Raw genomic sequence first — 19,793 nt, forward strand, 5'->3', positions numbered from 1 at the left:
GACCGATCGAAGTGCCCCACAGACACCAACCAGTCCATCAGGGTTACTAGGAGTACCGTTCTCAAAACTGAGCAATTTTCGACACTTGCGTTCTCGAGGAGGGGGCTCGCAGAAGAAGGCGCAGCAAACTAACAAGGATGCGAGGTAGAACTGAGGACCAGAATGTTGGTGCTGTTGGTGTAACGTTTCTGATAAGATGTTAGTGAATCTTCCCTGGGGAATCCTCTCTGGCCCAGTTTCATAAAGCAGTCTAATCCTTTAGTCTATTAAACTTACTTAGTCGACTAAAGTTAGTCGCCCAACATTATCCATCTAATCACTGTTTACTTTACTGTATTTATTCATGAACAAACATTTCCATGAACAAGGAACAAAATAAGATAAATCATGTAAACATTGTCACTTATGTCATGAATTCATAAAAAACATCCATAAACCTCCACAGTGGGTTTCACATCGGTGGCTAAACTTGTAGACTAGCTGTTTTACGTTTGTTGATGATTTTCGCAAGCATAAGCAGCCTCGCTAGTGGCGTTCCCAAGAAATGCCTCCAATGCACATCAGTTTTGTTTAACTCTCTGGAGTCCAGGGTATAATTGGCCATTTTTTATTTTACCTTTATAATTTACCTTTAAAAAGTGTTTACCTGGCCTTGTTTGGTGTCATTTTTTCAGCACAACCTCACTTGTGTGACTTTCATTTTTCATTCATTCTGACCTACTGTATTAACATAGTTAACCTAAAATCACACAAAAAACATAAAATCCGAGTCGAAAAAAGTTTTTTTTTATTTTTTGTTTACTGTGAAATCCACAAACTTGTTTAACGAACCATTTTCATAACTTCAAGTGTAAATATAAGTAGTAAATTTCAAAAACATGTACAAATGTAGCAAAAAAACAAAGTTAAATACAACTATTTACATAATCGCAGGAAATGCTTCAGGCGTTTTTTTGTACAATTATTTATAAAACAGTCAGATTTCACAATAAGATTTAGAATTTCAAAAACATGTACAAATATAGAGCAGGAAATGCTAATGCTAAACTATTTAGAAAACAATCAGATGTCAAAATAAGATTTAGAATGTAAATATAAATGGTAAATTTCAAAAACATATGTACAGTGTAGTGTTGGACATGCTAAACTATTTTTGCCAATCAAAAAAACAATTCCCATCCAACACAACACAGAGGGGCACATCGCAGGCCTGACACTTCCACGGTGTGTCACTCCTTTTGTTGTCTACGTGAAGTCACCGTTGGCACCTCAGTCTGCCTTTTGTGGCTTTTTGGCGAGGATCTGTGCCTGTCCCAGTTGGCACAGGAACGTGGTTCTGGCTCCTCTTCTGCGGGACACCTGTTTTGTCTGTGCCACACAGTGGACACACCAGCTCCACCATAAAGTCCATGGTGTCATGGGCTGCACTTGTTTGACACTGCTGATCTCATGATGATCATGATCATGATCATTAGTGATTGATCTCTGCTCTCTTTCACAGCATGTCTTTTTCTTGATTCTCTCCCCTCAGCCACCACCAGTCCCAGCAGAAGACTGCCCCTCCCTGAGCCTGGTTCTGCTGGAGGTTTCTTCCTGTTAAAAGGGAGTTTTTCCTTCCCACTGTCGCCAAGTGCTTGCTCACAGGGGGTCGTTTTGACCGTTGGGGTTTTTCTGTAATTATTGTATGGCTTTTGCCTTACAATATAAAGCACCTTGGGGCAGCTGTTTGTTGTGATTTGGCGCTATATAAATAAAATTAATTGATTGATTGATTGATGATGCAAGATGAATGCATTTGTGGTTGCAATGCCAAGGAAGTGCAACGACACTGTCCTGTACCAATGTGCAGTTTTCCGATGGGTGGAGTAGTACTGGATGAGCTTGTCAGATAAGTCAACTCCACCCTTGTTTTAATTATAAGCCAACACTGGGGTAGGACAGGGAATGTCTTTCACTGTCCAGCGTCCATCCTTCACCCTTCTCCACACTGTCTCACCCGAAAACGCATGATGGATGGTGGAGCACACAGACATCCACTTTACAAACACCAGAGGCCCCTCTCTTATCCATCTTATATAGATCCTATTTCAAATTTTTTTGTGAGAGCATTTGCCCTCCCTCTGGGGCATCCTCGACTGTTTTCCCTGTATGTGCCACATGCCCCAGACTTCATGTTAGCCAGGTCTGTGAACAGTTTGGGACTCATGTAAAAATTGTCCATGTATATGTGGTACCCTGTACCAATTTGTTGGCTTGTCCTTCAAATAGTCATTCCAGTTTTTCCTTCATTGCCACCATCCTTTCATCAACTGCCAGCTCCCTCCTCAGGTGGTAATAAGCCTGGCAGGCACTGAGGATGTCATCATAAAGAGGCCTGACTCAAAACAGTTTGTCCTGACCTGCTGTTCCCTTTTTTCTATCATTTTCTACATCCTCATCTGGATCACTTAGGTGGATGTTACAGAATATCAATCTAAATCGGTCTCTGGACATTACTTTTGCTGGAAAGGGCACAGACAAAATATGACTTTGTTCCTCCAGAACAGAAGAAGGATCATCTCTTTCATGACCACAATCTTCAGTCTGTTTTAGACTCTGACAACGTGCTGCGTGCTCCTTCTTCCTCCAGTTCAAAAAATAACTGAAGCGCTTGCTCCACATTCATAAAATGCTTCATTTTTACCCCCCCACCCCAAACAACAACAAAACACTAACCACACATGCTTCCCACCCGTAACAAATAGAAAACGCACACACAATCAGACCCACGTGAGGTGGGTGGGCTGTGATCAAACGTGGGGTTAGTGAATACGCGTGGGGTTGGTGACTTCTGATTGGTGGAAAATTTCTGGAGCCAACCAATGAGGAAGAAGGAGTCATATTTCTTCCCATCCCTGTTGCTGCTGCAGTAGAGAAGGAAATGATCCTTTTGGCTGCGTGTGTGTACGTAAACGCGCAGCGAAAAATGACACGAATAATATGAAAACACATGGCGTGAAAAATACTCATAAGTCAAGTTAGACTACGCCTATTAACAAAATTTCAAAAGTGCTATAAAGGTTGAAGTCTCCATGTTCAACATGCATTTAAAGGGAGCGTCAGAGTGCAGCAGATTGAGTGTTACATCCGCTTAATTAGGTCATGTGACTTTTTACGCGAAGGTGCGTCAGTCAACTCCAGAGGGTTAATTCCGGGTTGTTTCATCTGCTGCAAACATGGCCAAGTCCACCACACCAGAGGAGAAGTGCTCCCGTCCTTGGCATCCGTAAACATCTCCAATGGATTGTTCTAGTCCCCGAACACCTGCTCCCGCCGCAGGTCTCTCCTTTCTTCCTCCATCAAGTGGTGGTACATGATAGCCACTTTTTTTTTAGGTGAAGTTTTGTCGACTAAAATAAGATTAGCCTCCTCTGTACCAGACTAAAACTTTAGTCAGCTAATGCAAAACTTTAGCTGACTAAGCGCTTTGCGCAATGATTAACATAAAAAAATTGGTCAACTAAGTGAGTTTATTCAACTTAACAAGATTAGACCGCTTTATGAAACCGGGCCTTGGTCTCCGGAATTTTTGCCACTTTCTGCATTAAAAGCCTGAGGCTCAACATATAACAGGGAAGGAGTGCAAATTTTGACTTTGTCAAAAATGGCTGGCAGTTTGTCTGTTGTGTCATCATCTTACAAATCATTGATTTCTGGCCACTTGACTCTGTTTTCAACTTAGCACAAAGCTAATAACAATTTTAGGAAGTAAATACTGATATCTGGAAGTAATTTAATAGGTGTCCCTACCATAGGATTTTCTAAATGCTGTGCCATGAAGGACCAAGACAATGCAGGTTTTCTTAGGAAATTATCACCTCACCTCATGGCTTTTACTGATGTTCATCTGTGAAATCACCTGTTGAGATGATCTGTAGTAAGAAAATGTGCACCGTCATGGCCCTTATTGTCCACCCCGTGTTAAGGGTGCTTTTCAGTTGATAAATGTCATCCTGCAACTTATTTTAAATAACTTTATTAAAACAGGTGCTTTCGGAAACAGTCATCTGGACAAACAACAAATGTTTTAAAGTACCTCAAGTGCTTTTTCTTCTGACTTTTGTATTTTTATATGTCTGCAGCTGTTGACGTGGGTTGACGTCCACTGTGACTGGTTGTTGCTGGTGTGAGGGTGGGGCTACCTTGTTGATTGCTATCGCTTATTTTTGAAGATATAGGGAACTTGTATATGTCAGCAAAGTTGAACAGTGATCTGGGATCAAACGTGAATCTTGTAAATAAAGATATTATTACTGCCCAGGAACTGTTGTTGACTGTAGTTGTGTTTAGGTGAGACTTAATGGACCTGGAGTTGCAGTCAGCTCCAATTATTCAGTTCCTTTTCTATGTAAAATGTAATGTGTTCAGTTCAAATTGCAATATAATTAAAAAACAATCAATTCCAATTCACTGAAATTCAATTTACATCTGCAAACAACAACATTCCAATAAATATACTGTATATTCCATACTGATGTTTCTCATGTTTGTTTTTTCATCAACACAACACAGTACTCTTAGTTTTCAGCCATTATAACATTTAATGCACATTTGTATCCCCGAAATTCAATTAAAAAATAATTTTAATAGTTGCAACAACTCATGATAGCAATTTTGTGGTGTTTGCTAACAGAGGCCTAACAGTCTTATTTTTGAGATAGGGTAGCTATATGCTAATTTGACAAATGGCCACAAAAATTAAATTACTCAAAGAGAATTGGATTACACCTGATTACACATAGTGTTTTTGTTTTTATGATCATTTATATTCCAATAGAGGAAGCTTATGAAATCAAATAGCTGATGATGGTTAAATAATAGCTGCTGTAGCAAAAAGGCTTGGCTAGCATGCACGCTAGCAATAATATTTACAGTATATGGAGGGAGTGCATTTGTAGTATTCACTTTCATGACCCATTTTTTAAAAACTAAACATCTATCATACTAGTTGCTTGTATGTAGAGGCATTAAATCTACTGTGCTGAAGTACCTGAATTAACAAAGTTGTCTGCCTTTGAATTGAAGAGCTCCCAAATGAGCGTATTTTCATTTTGGCGATGGTGGCAAAAAATGTAACAGTGTTAAAATAATACTGTAATATCACATGGGTCCTCATCCAATTTTTAATGCACTGCCCCGTAGTAGCAAATATTTCTCCCAAGTGTCATTAAAAGTATTTTTAGTCTTCCAGTAATTGGTGAACAGAAATTAAAGTACAGTTTCGTCATTGTTCAAAAAGTTCTGGAAGCATTGCATAAATTTTGCAGCCACTTCCTGGTTCAGTATTTTCCTGACAAACTCACTTTAGTTCCAAATACTTAGATATTTTCTATGTGATCAATCATTAACAGACATTTAAAGCTACAGCGTCATTATTATTAATATGAATATTGTCATTATTATTATTACATGCAGTTGGTATCTAACCATAAGTGCAAATACTGCAAAATACGCATAGTACTTATTCAAAAGGTGTACACAAATATGTGTGTGTGTGTGTGGGGGGGGGGGGGGGGTTATGTCGCAAACATTTCAACAGAGTTTCTCGGCCTTATTGGATTCTGCTAACTTTGCCTGTGTGTGTGTGTGCATATGCGTGCATGCATGCTTAGCTGTACCTGATCCGTGCACCAGTACCAGGTGGCCAGTATTGTGAGACCCAGCGTCATGCCGGGCCAAGGCAGGTCTCCGGTGACAGCATCTCTGAACAGGTGCATGGCGTCCTGACGTGGCAGGTGGCACGAACTGTTAGGAATGATCTTCCGGGGCACTGCCATGCTGTACACATGCTCCAGGTTGTTGTAGCCACCAATCTCGTTAAATGCTATGGACCAGAAAAAAAGTTCAGATGTTTCACTCTGGAGTTCATTTACAAATATGTGTGAGTGCAGCATTATGAGGTAATAAAGAGCTGTAATTCACTGTTCGACTCACACATGCATGCTGTCGGTATGTGTAAGTGAGAATCTATTTTACATAACTGAATCTCAGATCTAATTATGGTTTGCACTGCCCCAATAAAATTATTGGTTTTGTGATTGCCAGCATTTAATAATTGTTAGCAAAATTGATAAACTAATAAACCTGGTGGTGTGACGTGCATGAGCCAACAAAGATCCCTATTAAATTTCTGTGAGGATCAGGAAGTAAAGCCTGACTTTGCTCCTTATTGCTTTAATCCTTAATCAAAATGAAAGGTCAATAATCAGGAAATCAAAGATCACAAATCAAGTCAGGATAAAAGATCACTGATCAGCATAAGAGATCAACAGTCAGAATCAAATTTAAGTGATCTGGATCAAAGTTCAACAATTGGCATCAAGTTCTGCAATCTCAAAGACTGATAATTAGGATCAAAGGTCAATGCTCAGAGTCACGGTCAGAATTAAAGGTTATCAATCATTGGCAATGTTCAGCAATTAGTATCAAAGGTCTTCAATCAGGGTTAAAGTTCAGCATTCAGCATCAAAGTTCTATAGTCAGGTTTGTAGTTTACTGATCGAATCAAAGGCCAAAGCTCAGAATCAAGGTGAGGATCAAAGGTCACCAATTAGGGCCAAAGTTCTGCAATCAACATCAAAGATCAAGATCAAAGGTCACCAATCAGGGCCAAATTTCCGCAATCAGTATCAAAACTCAGCGATCTACACTCAACAAAATATAAATGCAACACTTTTGGTTTTGCTCCCATTTTGTATGAGATGAACTCAAAGATCTAAAACTTTTTCCACATACACAATATCACCATTTCCCTCAAATATTGTTCACAAACCAGTCTAAATCTGTGATAGTGAGCACTTCTCCTTTGCTGAGATAATCCATCCCACCTCACAGGTGTGCCATATCAAGATGCTGATTAGACACCATGATTAGTGCACAGGTGTGCCTTAGACTGCCCACAATAAAAGGCCACTCTGAAAGGTGCAGTTTTATCACACAGCACAATGCCACAGATGTCGCAAGATTTGAGGGAGCGTGCAATTGGCATGCTGACAGCAGGAATGTCAACCAGAGCTGTTGCTCGTGTATTGAATGTTCATTTCTCTACCATAAGCCGTCTCCAAAGGCGTTTCAGAGAATTTGGCAGTACATCCAACCAGCCTCACAACCGCAGACCACGTGTAACCACACCAGCCCAGGACCTCCACATCCAGCATGTTCACCACCAAGATCGTCTGAGACCAGCCACTCGGACAGCTGCTGAAACAATCGGTTTGCATAACCAAAGAATTTCTGCCCAAACTGTCAGAAACTGTCTCAGTGAAGCTCATCTGCATGCTTGTTGTCCTCATCGGGGTCTCGACCTGACTCCAGTTCGTCGTCGTAACCGACTTGAGTGGGCAAATGCTCACATTCGCTGGCGTTTGGCACGTTGGAGAGGTGTTCTCTTCACGGATGAATCCCAGTTCACACTGTCCAGGGCAGATAGCAGACAGCGTGTGTGGCGTCGTGTGGGTGAGCGGTTTTCTGATGTTAGTGTTGTGGATCGAGTGGCCCATGGTGGCGGTGGGGTTATGGTATGGGCAGGCGTCTGTTATGGATGAAGAACACAGGTGCATTTTATTGATGGCATTTTGAATGCACAGAGATACCGTGACGAGATCCTGAGGCCCATTGTTGTGCCACATCCAAGAACATCACCTCATGTTGCAGCAGGATAATGCACGGCCCCCTGTTGCAAGGATCTGTACACAATTCTTGGAAGCTGAAAATGTCCCAGTTCTTGCATGGCCGGCATACTCACCGGACATGTCACCCATTGAGCATGTTTGGGATGCTCTGGACCGGCGTATACGACAGCGTCTACCAGTTCCTGCCAATATCCAGCAACTTCGCACAGCCATTGAAGAGGAGTGGACCAACATTCCACAGGCCACAATTGACAACCTGATCAACTCTATGCGAAGGAGATGTGTTGCACTGCATGAGGCAAATGATGGTCACACCAGATACTGACTGGTATCCCCCCCCAATAAAACAAAACTGCACCTTTCAGAGTGGCCTTTTATTGTGGGCAGTCTAAGGCACACCTGTGCACTAATCATGGTGTCTAATCAGCATCTTGGTATGGCACACCTGTGAGGTGGGATGGATTATCTCAGCAAAGGAGAAGTGCTCACTATCACAGATTTAGACTGGTTTGTGAACAATATTTGAGGGAAATGGTGATATTGTGTATGTGGAAAAAGTTTTAGATCTTTGAGTTCATCTCATACAAAATGGGAGCAAAACCAAAAGTGTTGCCTTTATATTTTTATTGAATGTAAATCAAAGATGAGTAATCGGGGTATTTGCATTGCTTGCAATGCTTAATCATACATACCAGTGATTGTGAGGATGATGGCTCCAATAATCATGATAATCGTCTGCAGTGTGTCAGTGTAGATGACGGCGGCAAGCCCACCTGAAAAGGCACGTTTTAGCATACTGACAGACACACAGGTGAGAGAAGCTTCAACATGTTTTTTCTGTGGTTTTGTTCGTACCTGCAATAGTGTAGAGAGCAGTCACCACCAGCATGAGGACCGTGGACAGATAGAGGTTCCAGCCCAGACACACCTGGACAAACAAGGCTCCAGAGTACAGGTCAGTCTGGTGACACAGATGGCACAGCTCACAGTCAGTCTCAGAACGGAGCCATCTGACCACTGTGAGTGTCCGTGAGCGGTCTTATCGTACCGATATCTTTGTAAAGACAGATAAGAGCAGTGAGAGGACAGCCAGGTAGGTACGGATCCTCTCTCCCCCAAAGCGACGGCCCAGGTACTCCGGCATGGTCACAATCTGAACAGACATGTTTCAGTGCATAATGAATGCAGGAGCAGCCAGAAGGGCGCTGCTGGGTGCCTCAGAACACATTTCTGCAGCTCCACTTATGCCCTCAAACAAACTGAAGTGTTCTTGAAAAACCATCTGAAGTACCAGTTAAACAATTCTAAGTATGTGGACCACCAGTAAAAATTAAGGCCAGAAACAGCTCCCTTTGAGTTTCCAAGACAAACATTATCTGAATTCCTGTTTGCTCTGTGAGAATAAAAACAGACACATAATCAACAAAGCATCTACATGATTGCAGTGCCTTGCTGCCGCCAGCTGCTTTTTCAGCTTCCCTTCACGTCATGGACAACAGAGCTCTGACGCGTCTGGCTCTCCAGGAGAGCAAAGGTCTATGCAGGAAACCACGTTTCAGTATCTCATCTGGTTCATGAGATTTGGTCGGAAATATATTTGAGACCATGTCCTCTGTTGTGACCGTCACCCGAGACCCATAACCTTGAAATGACCTGTGTTGCGAGAGGAAAGTCCATTAAGTTTACCCACAAAGCTGATTGAAATTGTTTTTTGCATTTTGAAGATACTGCTAGACAGACAGACAGACATGCCTATTACAGCAGCATTTTTCTGTGTCACAGTGAAGAAAATAATTTGATTTGAGTCCAGAAAAATAGGTAACAATCTACAATGAGGATAACATTAACTGACAATTAATGCAGTAGTAATTGTTAATTAAGTGTTAACTAATGTCTTTAGTAATCATTTATTAATTGTGTTCATGTTAGTTCATGCAGTAACAAGCATTAACTAACAGAGAATTATTTAGCTCTGATTAGCAATTACTGAACAATGCTGTTCTGTAGTTTAAAAATGTCTAAATAATTTATAAATGAATACCTCCCCTGTGACCCTTGATTGGAGTAAGTGGGCATAGAAAATGGATGGATGGATGAATACCTTGGTCCAGGACAGGGAAGTGTGGGATGAGCTGTTTGGTCTGCTACCATCATGACCCAATATGTGGTAGAAAATGATTGAATGAATAGCTTAGTGAACACATGAACAAATGAGTTATAAACACAGTTAACTGTTAATTCACTCTTACCTTATGCACTAATAAGCATTGTGTGTCGTCATTTCGGCTGCTCCCGTCTTGGGGTCGCCACAGCGGATACAGCCAGATCCGCATTGGTAATTGGCAGAAGGTTTACGCCGGATGCCCTTCCTGACGCAACTCCAGTTTCACCCGGAGAAACACATACACAGCCACTGGTGTTCCAAAGAGGTCTCCCATCCAAGTACTAACGCACTAATAAGCATTAATAGTGAATTAACAGTTAACTTTCTTTAGTAATCAGTTATTAATGATGTTCAGTATCTTTACAAATTATTAATTAATGTATAAATCAATACCTCAATTGACACTAACACAATTAATCATTATTAAACACAGTTAAATCTTAATTTGCTGTTAATGAATGCTTATTATTGCATTATTTAAGGTTAACTATATTTTAATCATTTATTAATAATGTTCAGTTGTTTTACAAGTTATTAAACATTGTATAAATTAATACATTCATAGACATGAACAACACTGATAACTGATGACCAAACACAGTTAACTGTTAATTCAGTGTTAGTTAATGCAACAATAAGCATTAACTAACATGGAATTAACAGTTAATTGTGTTTAGTAATCGGTTATTAATGTTTAACTTTTTTTTTTTGCAAATTATTAAATAATGTTTAAATTAACACCTTAGTTAACATGAACACCGTGAACACCATTAATAAATGGTTACTAAACACAGACAAGTCTTAATTCCCTATTAAATAATGCTTATTACTACATGAATGAATGTACATGTATTGCGAAGTGTGACTGGAAAAATAATTGCTGATTATTTTTCCTAATTAATTAATTGTTTAAGTCATTCATCAAGGAAGAACACCAAACCTTTGTCTCTAGTCTTAAATCTTAAGATGCGATATATGATTTTAGTTTCATGGGTTTATTTGGATGCAGTTGGCTATCAAAAAGTCAAATGGTCTTCTCCTTTGCGGGATCAGATTGGTCCTCTTCCAGGTCCTGGTGGGTCTGATCAATCCCTTCCTGCCAGTGGCCTCAATAAAAGCTGGATAATTTAATAAAAGCCTGTGGTGCACAAGCAGCGTGCACCGTACCACAGCTGCACGCCATCTGCCATGAGCAAGAATATCAACCAATACAGCTGTGAAATACAACTAAATTAACTTAGAAAAGAATAATTTCACAGAATTAAAACTCAGTCATGTGACTGCAGCACCCTGCCAAGAAATCCTGCTGTGCATTCTATTAGGAGTTCCTTATAATCTGCCAATCTACCACAACTCTGATCTTCGCAGTTCCTCTTTTGTTAAATATTATTTACTCTCTGTACTGAAGTCATTTACCTTCTTAATATTTCACACACAATTGTTTGTGTAGAGCGGCGTGACACCCTGCCGGGGAATTTTCTAGGTGGGGAATGCTTGTAAATACAGTTTCTTGGCACCTATAAGTCTACTTGCTGAACCAGCCAGAACAAGTCAAAATGCAGTCGTGTAGGTGCGTGTCTGTGGCGACTAACCCCTGAGGAGATGTAGACCGGCACAAACACCCAGGCCAGAGCCAGTAACACATATGTGGCCTGAAAGACAGAAGGAGAGGAGACACAATTGACCAGAATGACCCCAAGGGTCACCTCAGTGGTCCCACTGACAGACAACCTGGACTCTGCGTGGGAGATTATTACAGTAACACAAGAGCATGTGTTTGGTGTTGTATGACGTAACCAATAGCATATTACCAGAGGTGTCAAGTAATGAAGTACAAATACTTCGTTACTGTACTTAAGTACACTTTTTAGGTATCTATACTTTACTCCATTACTTATTTTTCTGCCTGCTTCTTACTTCTACTCATTACATTTTCACACAAGTATCTTTCTATTCCTTACATTTTTAAACAAACAGTCTCATTACTCTTGGCTTCAGTTTAATGTTTATATATATATATATATATATATATATATATATATATATATATATATATATATATATATATATATATATATATATATATATATATTTTTTTTTTTTTTGTTTTCCTTCACTAAATTGATGCTGCACTCACTGCAGTTTATTGTCTGGAATAGTCCCAGATTGCATTTCAGAGCTTCTAGAATTGAAACATTTTCGTGCAGGTGGTGTTGGGGGGTAATTTTGGGTTTTGGGTCTTGGGCCACATGTAGAACGAATCAGTTTTTAAATTAAGCTTTCAATTCATATAGTGGCATCTACCTTTTTTTTTTTTTTTTTTTTAAAGGTTACTTTATACTTTTATACTTTAAGCAGGTTTTCGAGTACATACTTTTTCACTTTTACTTGAGTAAAGAGGTCAAGTTGATACTTCAGCTTTTACCAGAGTGTTTTTAAACTGCAGTATCTGTACTTGACATCACTGCATATGACACATATGATTCATTGTGTGATTTCTCTTTTGAAAAATAGTATATTTCCTGGATATGCCTGTACTTTTCCTGTTATACTTGCTACACAAGTGCCTGCTGCTCTCTCCCTGTATTACAAGTGTTGACAGAAGAGAATGAATAAATAAATAAATTAAAAACATTTGCCTCAATAACTCATCTATGATTTTCCTGTTATACCACCCAATACAGTTGGTTGGTGGCGCCCCCTGCTGCTTTGGTCCTTGTATTATAGATGTTGATGGAATTTGACACAAAAGATGCAGGTTTTATTTATTTATTTATTTGCCTAAATTAGTCTCACATTTAGCTGAAAAACCTGAAAAAAACTAATTATTATTTACACAGCTGTAATTTTTCTTTCTTCCTTTCTTTTTTTTTTTTGAAGTTTGTGTGCAGAACATGAAGCTAATGATAAACTTCTTTAACATTATGAGTGTTATATTCAGTAATTCTCGCAATAAATTAAATGTGTGCATGTTTTTTTTTCTTAACTTCAGAATCTGACCACTATTTCCAGAAAGGGCTCTGCATGCTTTTGGTGTTTGAATGAGGTGCTAAAGATGTCTCTGCTATCCAATAACTTTGCAAATTGTTTCATCTTAAGTGGTTTTGGGTTATGGTTCGAATCAAGGTTTCAGTTTGGGTTGACACATAAAACATTTAGAAGTCTGAACAATACGTCCACTTCAGGGCCTCCAATTTGTACACTTCCAGGAGTGTTAGACAATTTGGGAATAGTTCAGATTTGCAAACTGTGTTTAAAAACGTAGAACCCAACAGTACCAGATAGGTGATTTGAAAGGCAACATCGTTTGGAACCCTGATTCCTAAAAGCATTTAGAAGATAACTATATTTTCACTGTAATGGAGCAGGATCATGTTAATTGAATATATTTTTGGCAATTGAGGCCAGATGGGGCCCTCGGGGCAGTAGTTTCAAACCTTTCTCTAACTTAGGCTTGACACTCCCACATAACACAAAAGAAGGAAGTGGACAGTCTTTTTGATTAAATTAACAAATAAATTAAAAAGCAAATGGGTGCACATGATGTGTGTGTGTGTGTGTGTGTGTGTGTCCACTCACATTCCATTCAAAACCAGCCACAGCGATGCCTCCAGCAGCTCCAGTCCCAGCCAGACCGATAAAGAGACCTGAGCCCTCCGAACTGGCAAAGAGAGAGGCCCCGATCTACACAAACACACAGGACATCACTGAGAGGAAACCACACATTACAGCAACACACACTCACTCAACACACTCACCGGCCACCAGGCCATGTCTCGCCCCGCCAAGAAGTATCCGCTCAGAGTATTCCTGCTCACCCTGCATGACGACTGACAGAGGAAACTGTTATACAAAAAAAGCACTGTTGTTTCCCCAATGCTGGGGTCACAACCCCACACAGAAAAAAACAAAAACAAAACAAAAAAAAAACCTGGAGTGAGATTTACTGGGGAAAAAAAGAAGCTTGCTGAAGATTTCAGTGGAATTCTTCACCAGCAACCAACCATCAACTCCTTGGTGGAGCCACCAACTCCTTATTTCACAGACACCTAAGTTCTTCCCTCTGACTGGCATCTACAACAGGGATTTGTTCCAAGAATTCTGAGTGTGGCACCAACACCTGAGTTTTGCCAAGTGAGGTTTACACGGATGGCTTTAGATGACTATGGCTCAGTTGGTAAAGCCAATGTGCTGATTCAAAATTTTGTGGCTTGATTCCCACTTGTGTATCCAACCTCGCTCAAGCAATGGAGAAAAGAAACTTAAAGTTCCTGGTTTAAATCACCACGTACTGCTTTGGGAATATATTGCAAGATTATAGACGTATATTTCCATTCTCTGGCTCTTAAAATATAGCAGAAAGTGTAAAGATATAGCTCACATATTCACTTTGGTTGGAAATGATTTGTGTTTTTATATATATATATATATATATATATATAGGGGTGGTGGCCAAGTGGTTAATGCACTTGGTTTCAGTGCAGAAGGTTCCTGGTTTAAATCCCACCCCGGCCACATTTCTCCATGTAATGTGGGGTTGCATCAGGATGAGCATCCGGTGTAAAACTTCTGCCAATTCAACATGCAAATCCACCATGGATTTGCTGTGGTGACCCCGAGTGCAAACAAGGGAGCAGCCGAATGGACGTACTTTCAAAAACTTCCTTTTATTATATCGACACAGTTTTGAAGTACAGTGTATACTCATTATACTGTATCCGAGTAACATTTACTGACAAAAACAAGAGAATACACCCTGTTAAATTTACATAGAATTTCTGTGTGGTAATTGTTATCAAAGGGTTTTGCTTTTTTTAAAATTTAAAGTAAATTTCTCTCCACTTTTTTCAGTGTGTGTGGATTCACCTCATAGAAAAATGGATATCACAAAAAAAATAAAAAAAATAGCTGAGCTTAAAAAAAATGAATATAAAGTTGGTTTGAGGATAGTGTCCATGCGGGGGATCATGCTCCCACCATCACTACCATTTGCCACACCCTCTATGATAGGAGGGGGCGTGGTCTGGTGAGCAGCAGCCCCTTTCCATTTAAAGTGACAGGCACAGAAACAGGTTTGTTGTGCATCATTTAAGCATCTTTGTGGTATTATTGGCTACAAAATTAGTATTTTTAGACGTGGTGGTAGTCTGGCGCCATGGTATACCATGTGGTATACCTATCAATATGACTGGAGACTTTTAAAATTTTGACGCTTGTGTAATTCTTCATTAACCCCTGTAGGTCATTACAGGTCAGCTCAAGAATGCCTCGAAATCCGTGAAAATAAACATTAGCTAATTTAGAATATGTGTGCCAAATTTGGTGCTGTTATGTCAAAAATAACAATTGTTATGAAAATGTTAGCTAATCTACACACTTATGTCCTGTATGAGCTTGTTGAAAAGATCTCCAAGACCACTTTAAAGCTGAATTTGCATTAGAAATGTAAAAGCATCCCTAAACAGCATGAATGACTCCCTATGAATTCTGAATCATCGGTGATGCTCCATTGTACTGTTTTGTAGCATCGGTTCTGTCCAAAAGTTTCAGATACAGATATGCATTTGACAAAAATACCGTGTTTGAATTTTTTTCATCAGTGGCCCAACAGAAACCCAAAGTTTTGAAATGAAATGTACAAACATTCCTATTGCAACAGCAATGAGCTGTGACATATATTTCACTTTTTAAAACAAATTATAATTTTACAAATCCAATTTTCTTACAGCTTAAGGTTGTGCAAAGGAAACCAATTCACATTATTAAAATAAATGTAAATTTAAACATTTTGGTTATTTATTATCATAAATATTATGTTGTTAGCACAACTCTGATTATTATTTAGTTAACTTTATATTCATTCAACTTAGCATTATTATTTAGTTAACTTGATAGTAGTTTTAAAATCAGTTACCTTTGGGTTCTCTTTACATTTTGTTTGCTTTATGTTCAGGTACATTTCAGTCAGCTAGCTTAGTTGTCACACTTAGCTTTATGGGGTTACGTATATAGCTTTAGGTCCAGCTAACTTTATATGAAATCATAGTTTTGGAATATGTTTTCAGTTAGCTTTGTATTCTGTTAGCTTAATATAACAAATAATGTATTGTATATAAATGCTAGTTATTTTGTACAGAAGCATATTACTGCCACAACAGTAAAAAAAACAAAAACAAAAAAACAAAATCAAACAAAACCACAACAACTAAGTATCATGTTTTCCCATGAAACTTTTCGTGTTTCACATTACTGGTATTACATTATACAAACTTGTAATGTTATTACGTCATGTTAAAGGTTTCACATTTTAATGTGATACCGAACATTTGTTCAAATGCTGTGGCAGCAATACATTTCCATAATTATGCAACTTTTCATTACTTTTAAAAGCTTCAACCAAATAAATGAAATATGTGTACAAATTTGACACATTACAGTACTACAGGTAGATAATCAGTTATGTAGTTTGTCATTTAAAAAAACAAAATCATATTACTGCCACACCTATAAAACAAACTAACAAACAAAACCACAACAACTAAGTATCACATTTTTCCATGAAACCAGTATTATAAGATACAAATTTGTAATGTTATTACATAGGTGTGACTATCATGTTAAAGGTTTCACATTTTAATGTGATACTGAACATTTGTTCAAATGGTGTGGCAGTAATGCATCTTCATATTTATGCAACTCTTGATTATCTATAAAGCTTCAAGCAAATTAATAAAATATGTGTACACATTTGATGCAGTACTGAACTACAGGTAAATATTCAGTTATGTAGTTTGTCATAAAAAAAGCATATTCTGCCACATCTGTAAAAAACAAACAAACAAACAAACAAAAAACAGAACTACAACAACTATCATTTTTTCCCCATTAAATCAGTATTACAAGATACAAATTTGTAATGTTATTACATAGTACTGACTGTCATGTTAAAGGTTTCACATATTATTGATATTAAACATGATATTCAATGATATTGAACATTTGTTCAAATACATACATTTCCATAATTATGCACCTTTTCATTACTTTTAAAAGCTTAAAGCAAATAAATGAAATGTGCGTGCAAATTTGACATAGTACTGTACCACAGGTAAATATTCAGTTATGTAATTTGCCATTTTAAAAAACAAACCCATTTTCCTGCCACACCTCTAAAAAAAAAAAAAAAAAAAAAAAAAAAAAAACACCAACACAACAAGCCAAAACTGCAAATTTTCATTATTTTTAAAAGCTTCAAGCAAATAAATGGTAAATGTTAAATGGAGTGAATTTATATAGCGCTTTTTCATCTATAGCAGAGCTCAAAGGGCGTTACAGTGATGCCTCATATTCACCCATTCACACAGACACACTCACACAAATGAAATATGTGTACAAATTTGACACAATACTGTACTACAGGTAAATATTCAGTTATGTGGTTTGTCATAAAAAAAACCCAAAAGCAAACAAACAAACAACAACAACAACAACAAAACAAGTGTCAAATAGGATTAAAAAGGGAAAAAGTACAGCTCCCCCACCAAAAATAGTAATAAAAATAAAAAATCAAAATAAAATAAAAAATCTTGGGAATCTGAGACTCAGACACAAACACAATGAATGCACACATGCACAACCTGCACATCGATGTTTAATTCTTACCCAGATGCCAACAGCGAGGTTGAGGAGGAAGTACGTTGCTATGACAATAATATCAGAGAAGCTGAAGGACTGCGGTAAAGTGTAAAAGTTGGTAGTGAAGTTTGCCATTTTGAGCTTTCACACTTAGAAAATGACGCCCTGAGCCTTTTCTGTGCAGGACCCACTGATTTCCACTCAGAATCTGACACTGCAGCCACTCTTTGTAAATCCACTAACACATCCTGAACACAAACTGTCCCCAAAAAGATCCCCGGCTTCTCTTCCAACCCCGTATACCAAAACAGCCACAGCAAACTCCAAGTGTCAGCCGACGTGGCCTGACCCCACTGTCACTGAAAGCCTGAGACGAAGCGTGACATGTTTGAAGAGGGCAGTCTTTTAGTGGAATTGATGATTAAACACATCACCTTAATGTGGCACCTGCAACAGCTGACACACTCTCCATGCTCAGAGATAATGGAGTGCACGTATGGCAGACAAGTGGAGCACCACAGCAGGTGCTCGTGTGGGCCAGAGTCCACGTTGATGCGTGCACGTAGAGACGGTCCATCACTATTAATGATGACTTTATAATCATTAGTGTCGAAACACACAAACATGTGATGGTAAGTGCCCAGTCTGGAATATACGTGGTAGAAACCAGCAGGATGTTCTGATTTTTATTACACAGTTTCAGTGAGAGCGCACACACACACACACACACACACACACACACACACACACACACACACACACACACACACACACACACACACACACACACACACACACACACACACACACACACACACACACACACACACACAGATTTTAGATATTGTTTTATAATCCATGTGATGTGACTAACATCCATTGTGAAACATTTTAATTCAGTGTGATGAATATTTCTTCACATCTACAATTACTCACTGAGTGAGACAGGAAGCTGAGAAAACAGCAGCAATTTCTGTTTGCTTTTTTTTTTTTTTATGTCCCCTGTTGTGAAATTAACCCTGTCACACAATTTGCTGCCGGGACAATGTTTGTCTTCTGTGAGGAGCAGATGGTGGTGATGGCGAGACCCTGACATCATGCTCATCATCATCAATCTCACACACACTGACACAGAGAGTACACAATCCAAGACTTGACAATAACAACAACAACAAAAAACACCAACAACTTCTCCCTTATATTGTGTTACTTGCATAATCTATCTTATGTAATTTATATGTAATTTCACAATTTGCACATTGTTATTTCCACCACAGGGTATACACACACACACACACACACACACACACACACACACACACACACACACACACACACACACACACACACACACACACACACACACACACACACACACACACACACACACACACACACACACATGCATTAGCCAGTAAATGTTATTTAGGTTTGCATTACTTTTGTGTTCATAGGGTGTCAAAATCCAACTCCTTGTCACCATTGTGATACCTGGATAGCAGATCACATAGGGGATTGCCTGTTGGGGTGAAATATGGTGGGGACCCTCTCCTCTCTACATGGTAGGTATGAAGGCCCAACTGGAACCCTGAACACCCTGAACAGGGTTCTGGTGAAACAGTAAGTCGTCAGTGGCAGATCAAATCCCAAGACCTGTGAAGACTTATGAAAGCAGCAACAGGTCCTCAGCTCCCAATCATCTGGGACTTCCCAGTCATTAGATCAGGCTAAGGATCTATCAAGGACCATGTGCTTGTCAGCGTACATTACAGACAATTCCTTTGACTTCATGCTTGGTTTGTGCTCTGACGTGCACTGTCAGCTGTGGGACGTTATTTGTAGACAGGTGTGTTCCTTTCAAAATCATGTTAAATCAACTGGATTTACCCCAGGTGGACTCCAATTAAGCTGTAGAAACATCTCAAGGATGATCAGTGGAAACAGGATGCACATGAGCTCAATTCTGAGCTTCATGGTAAAGGCTGTGAATACTTACGTACAAGTGATTTCTTAGTCTTTTTATTTTTGATAAATTAGCAAAAAATCTAAAACAACAAAAAACCCTTCACATTATCATTATGGGGTATTGTGTGTAGAATTTTGAGGAAAAAATAAATAAATTTGTTTCGTTTTGGAATAAGGCTGTAACATAAAATGTGGGAAAAGTGAAGGGTTGTGAATACTTTCTGGGTGCACAGTAAGTGCTGCACACATAGGACTCTAGTCCATAAAAACGATTAGTTTTCTAAATGTAAATCTGTGCTGTATATTATATATTATGTAACCTATATTATGCAAATATTCTTAAATACATAGAAATCATT

General features: G+C 38.9%; 2 protein-coding genes across 3 annotated transcripts in view; one reads left to right on the plus strand and one right to left on the minus strand.

Annotated features, from left to right (window-relative positions):
* Positions 1-261, plus strand: part of LOC117525588 (protein FAM83G) — a 22,564-nt gene extending 22,303 nt beyond the window's left edge. For both annotated transcript variants that reach the window (XM_034187473.1, XM_034187474.1), the window contains exon 6: positions 1-261. This exon is cut by the window's left edge and continues 242 nt beyond it. In XM_034187473.1, the coding sequence (XP_034043364.1) occupies positions 1-148 (148 nt within the window). In that variant the 3' untranslated portion in view covers positions 149-261.
* Positions 1-17,678, minus strand: part of slc5a10 (solute carrier family 5 member 10) — a 69,009-nt gene extending 51,331 nt beyond the window's left edge. Inside the window, exons 1-8 of the mRNA XM_034187477.1 lie at positions 17,497-17,678; positions 13,593-13,664; positions 13,414-13,518; positions 11,427-11,486; positions 8,719-8,823; positions 8,526-8,631; positions 8,363-8,443; positions 5,658-5,863 (exon numbers count right to left, since the gene is read on the minus strand). Coding sequence (XP_034043368.1) covers positions 5,658-5,863; positions 8,363-8,443; positions 8,526-8,631; positions 8,719-8,823; positions 11,427-11,486; positions 13,414-13,518; positions 13,593-13,664; positions 17,497-17,604 — 843 coding nt within the window. The 5' untranslated portion in view covers positions 17,605-17,678. The remainder of the gene's footprint in view (positions 1-5,657; positions 5,864-8,362; positions 8,444-8,525; positions 8,632-8,718; positions 8,824-11,426; positions 11,487-13,413; positions 13,519-13,592; positions 13,665-17,496) is intronic.
* Between the last annotated feature and the right edge of the window lie 2,115 nt (positions 17,679-19,793).

The sequence above is a fragment of the Thalassophryne amazonica genome, chromosome 15 (genome assembly GCF_902500255.1).
Source record: "Thalassophryne amazonica chromosome 15, fThaAma1.1, whole genome shotgun sequence".
NCBI classification, from domain to species: domain Eukaryota; kingdom Metazoa; phylum Chordata; class Actinopteri; order Batrachoidiformes; family Batrachoididae; genus Thalassophryne; species Thalassophryne amazonica.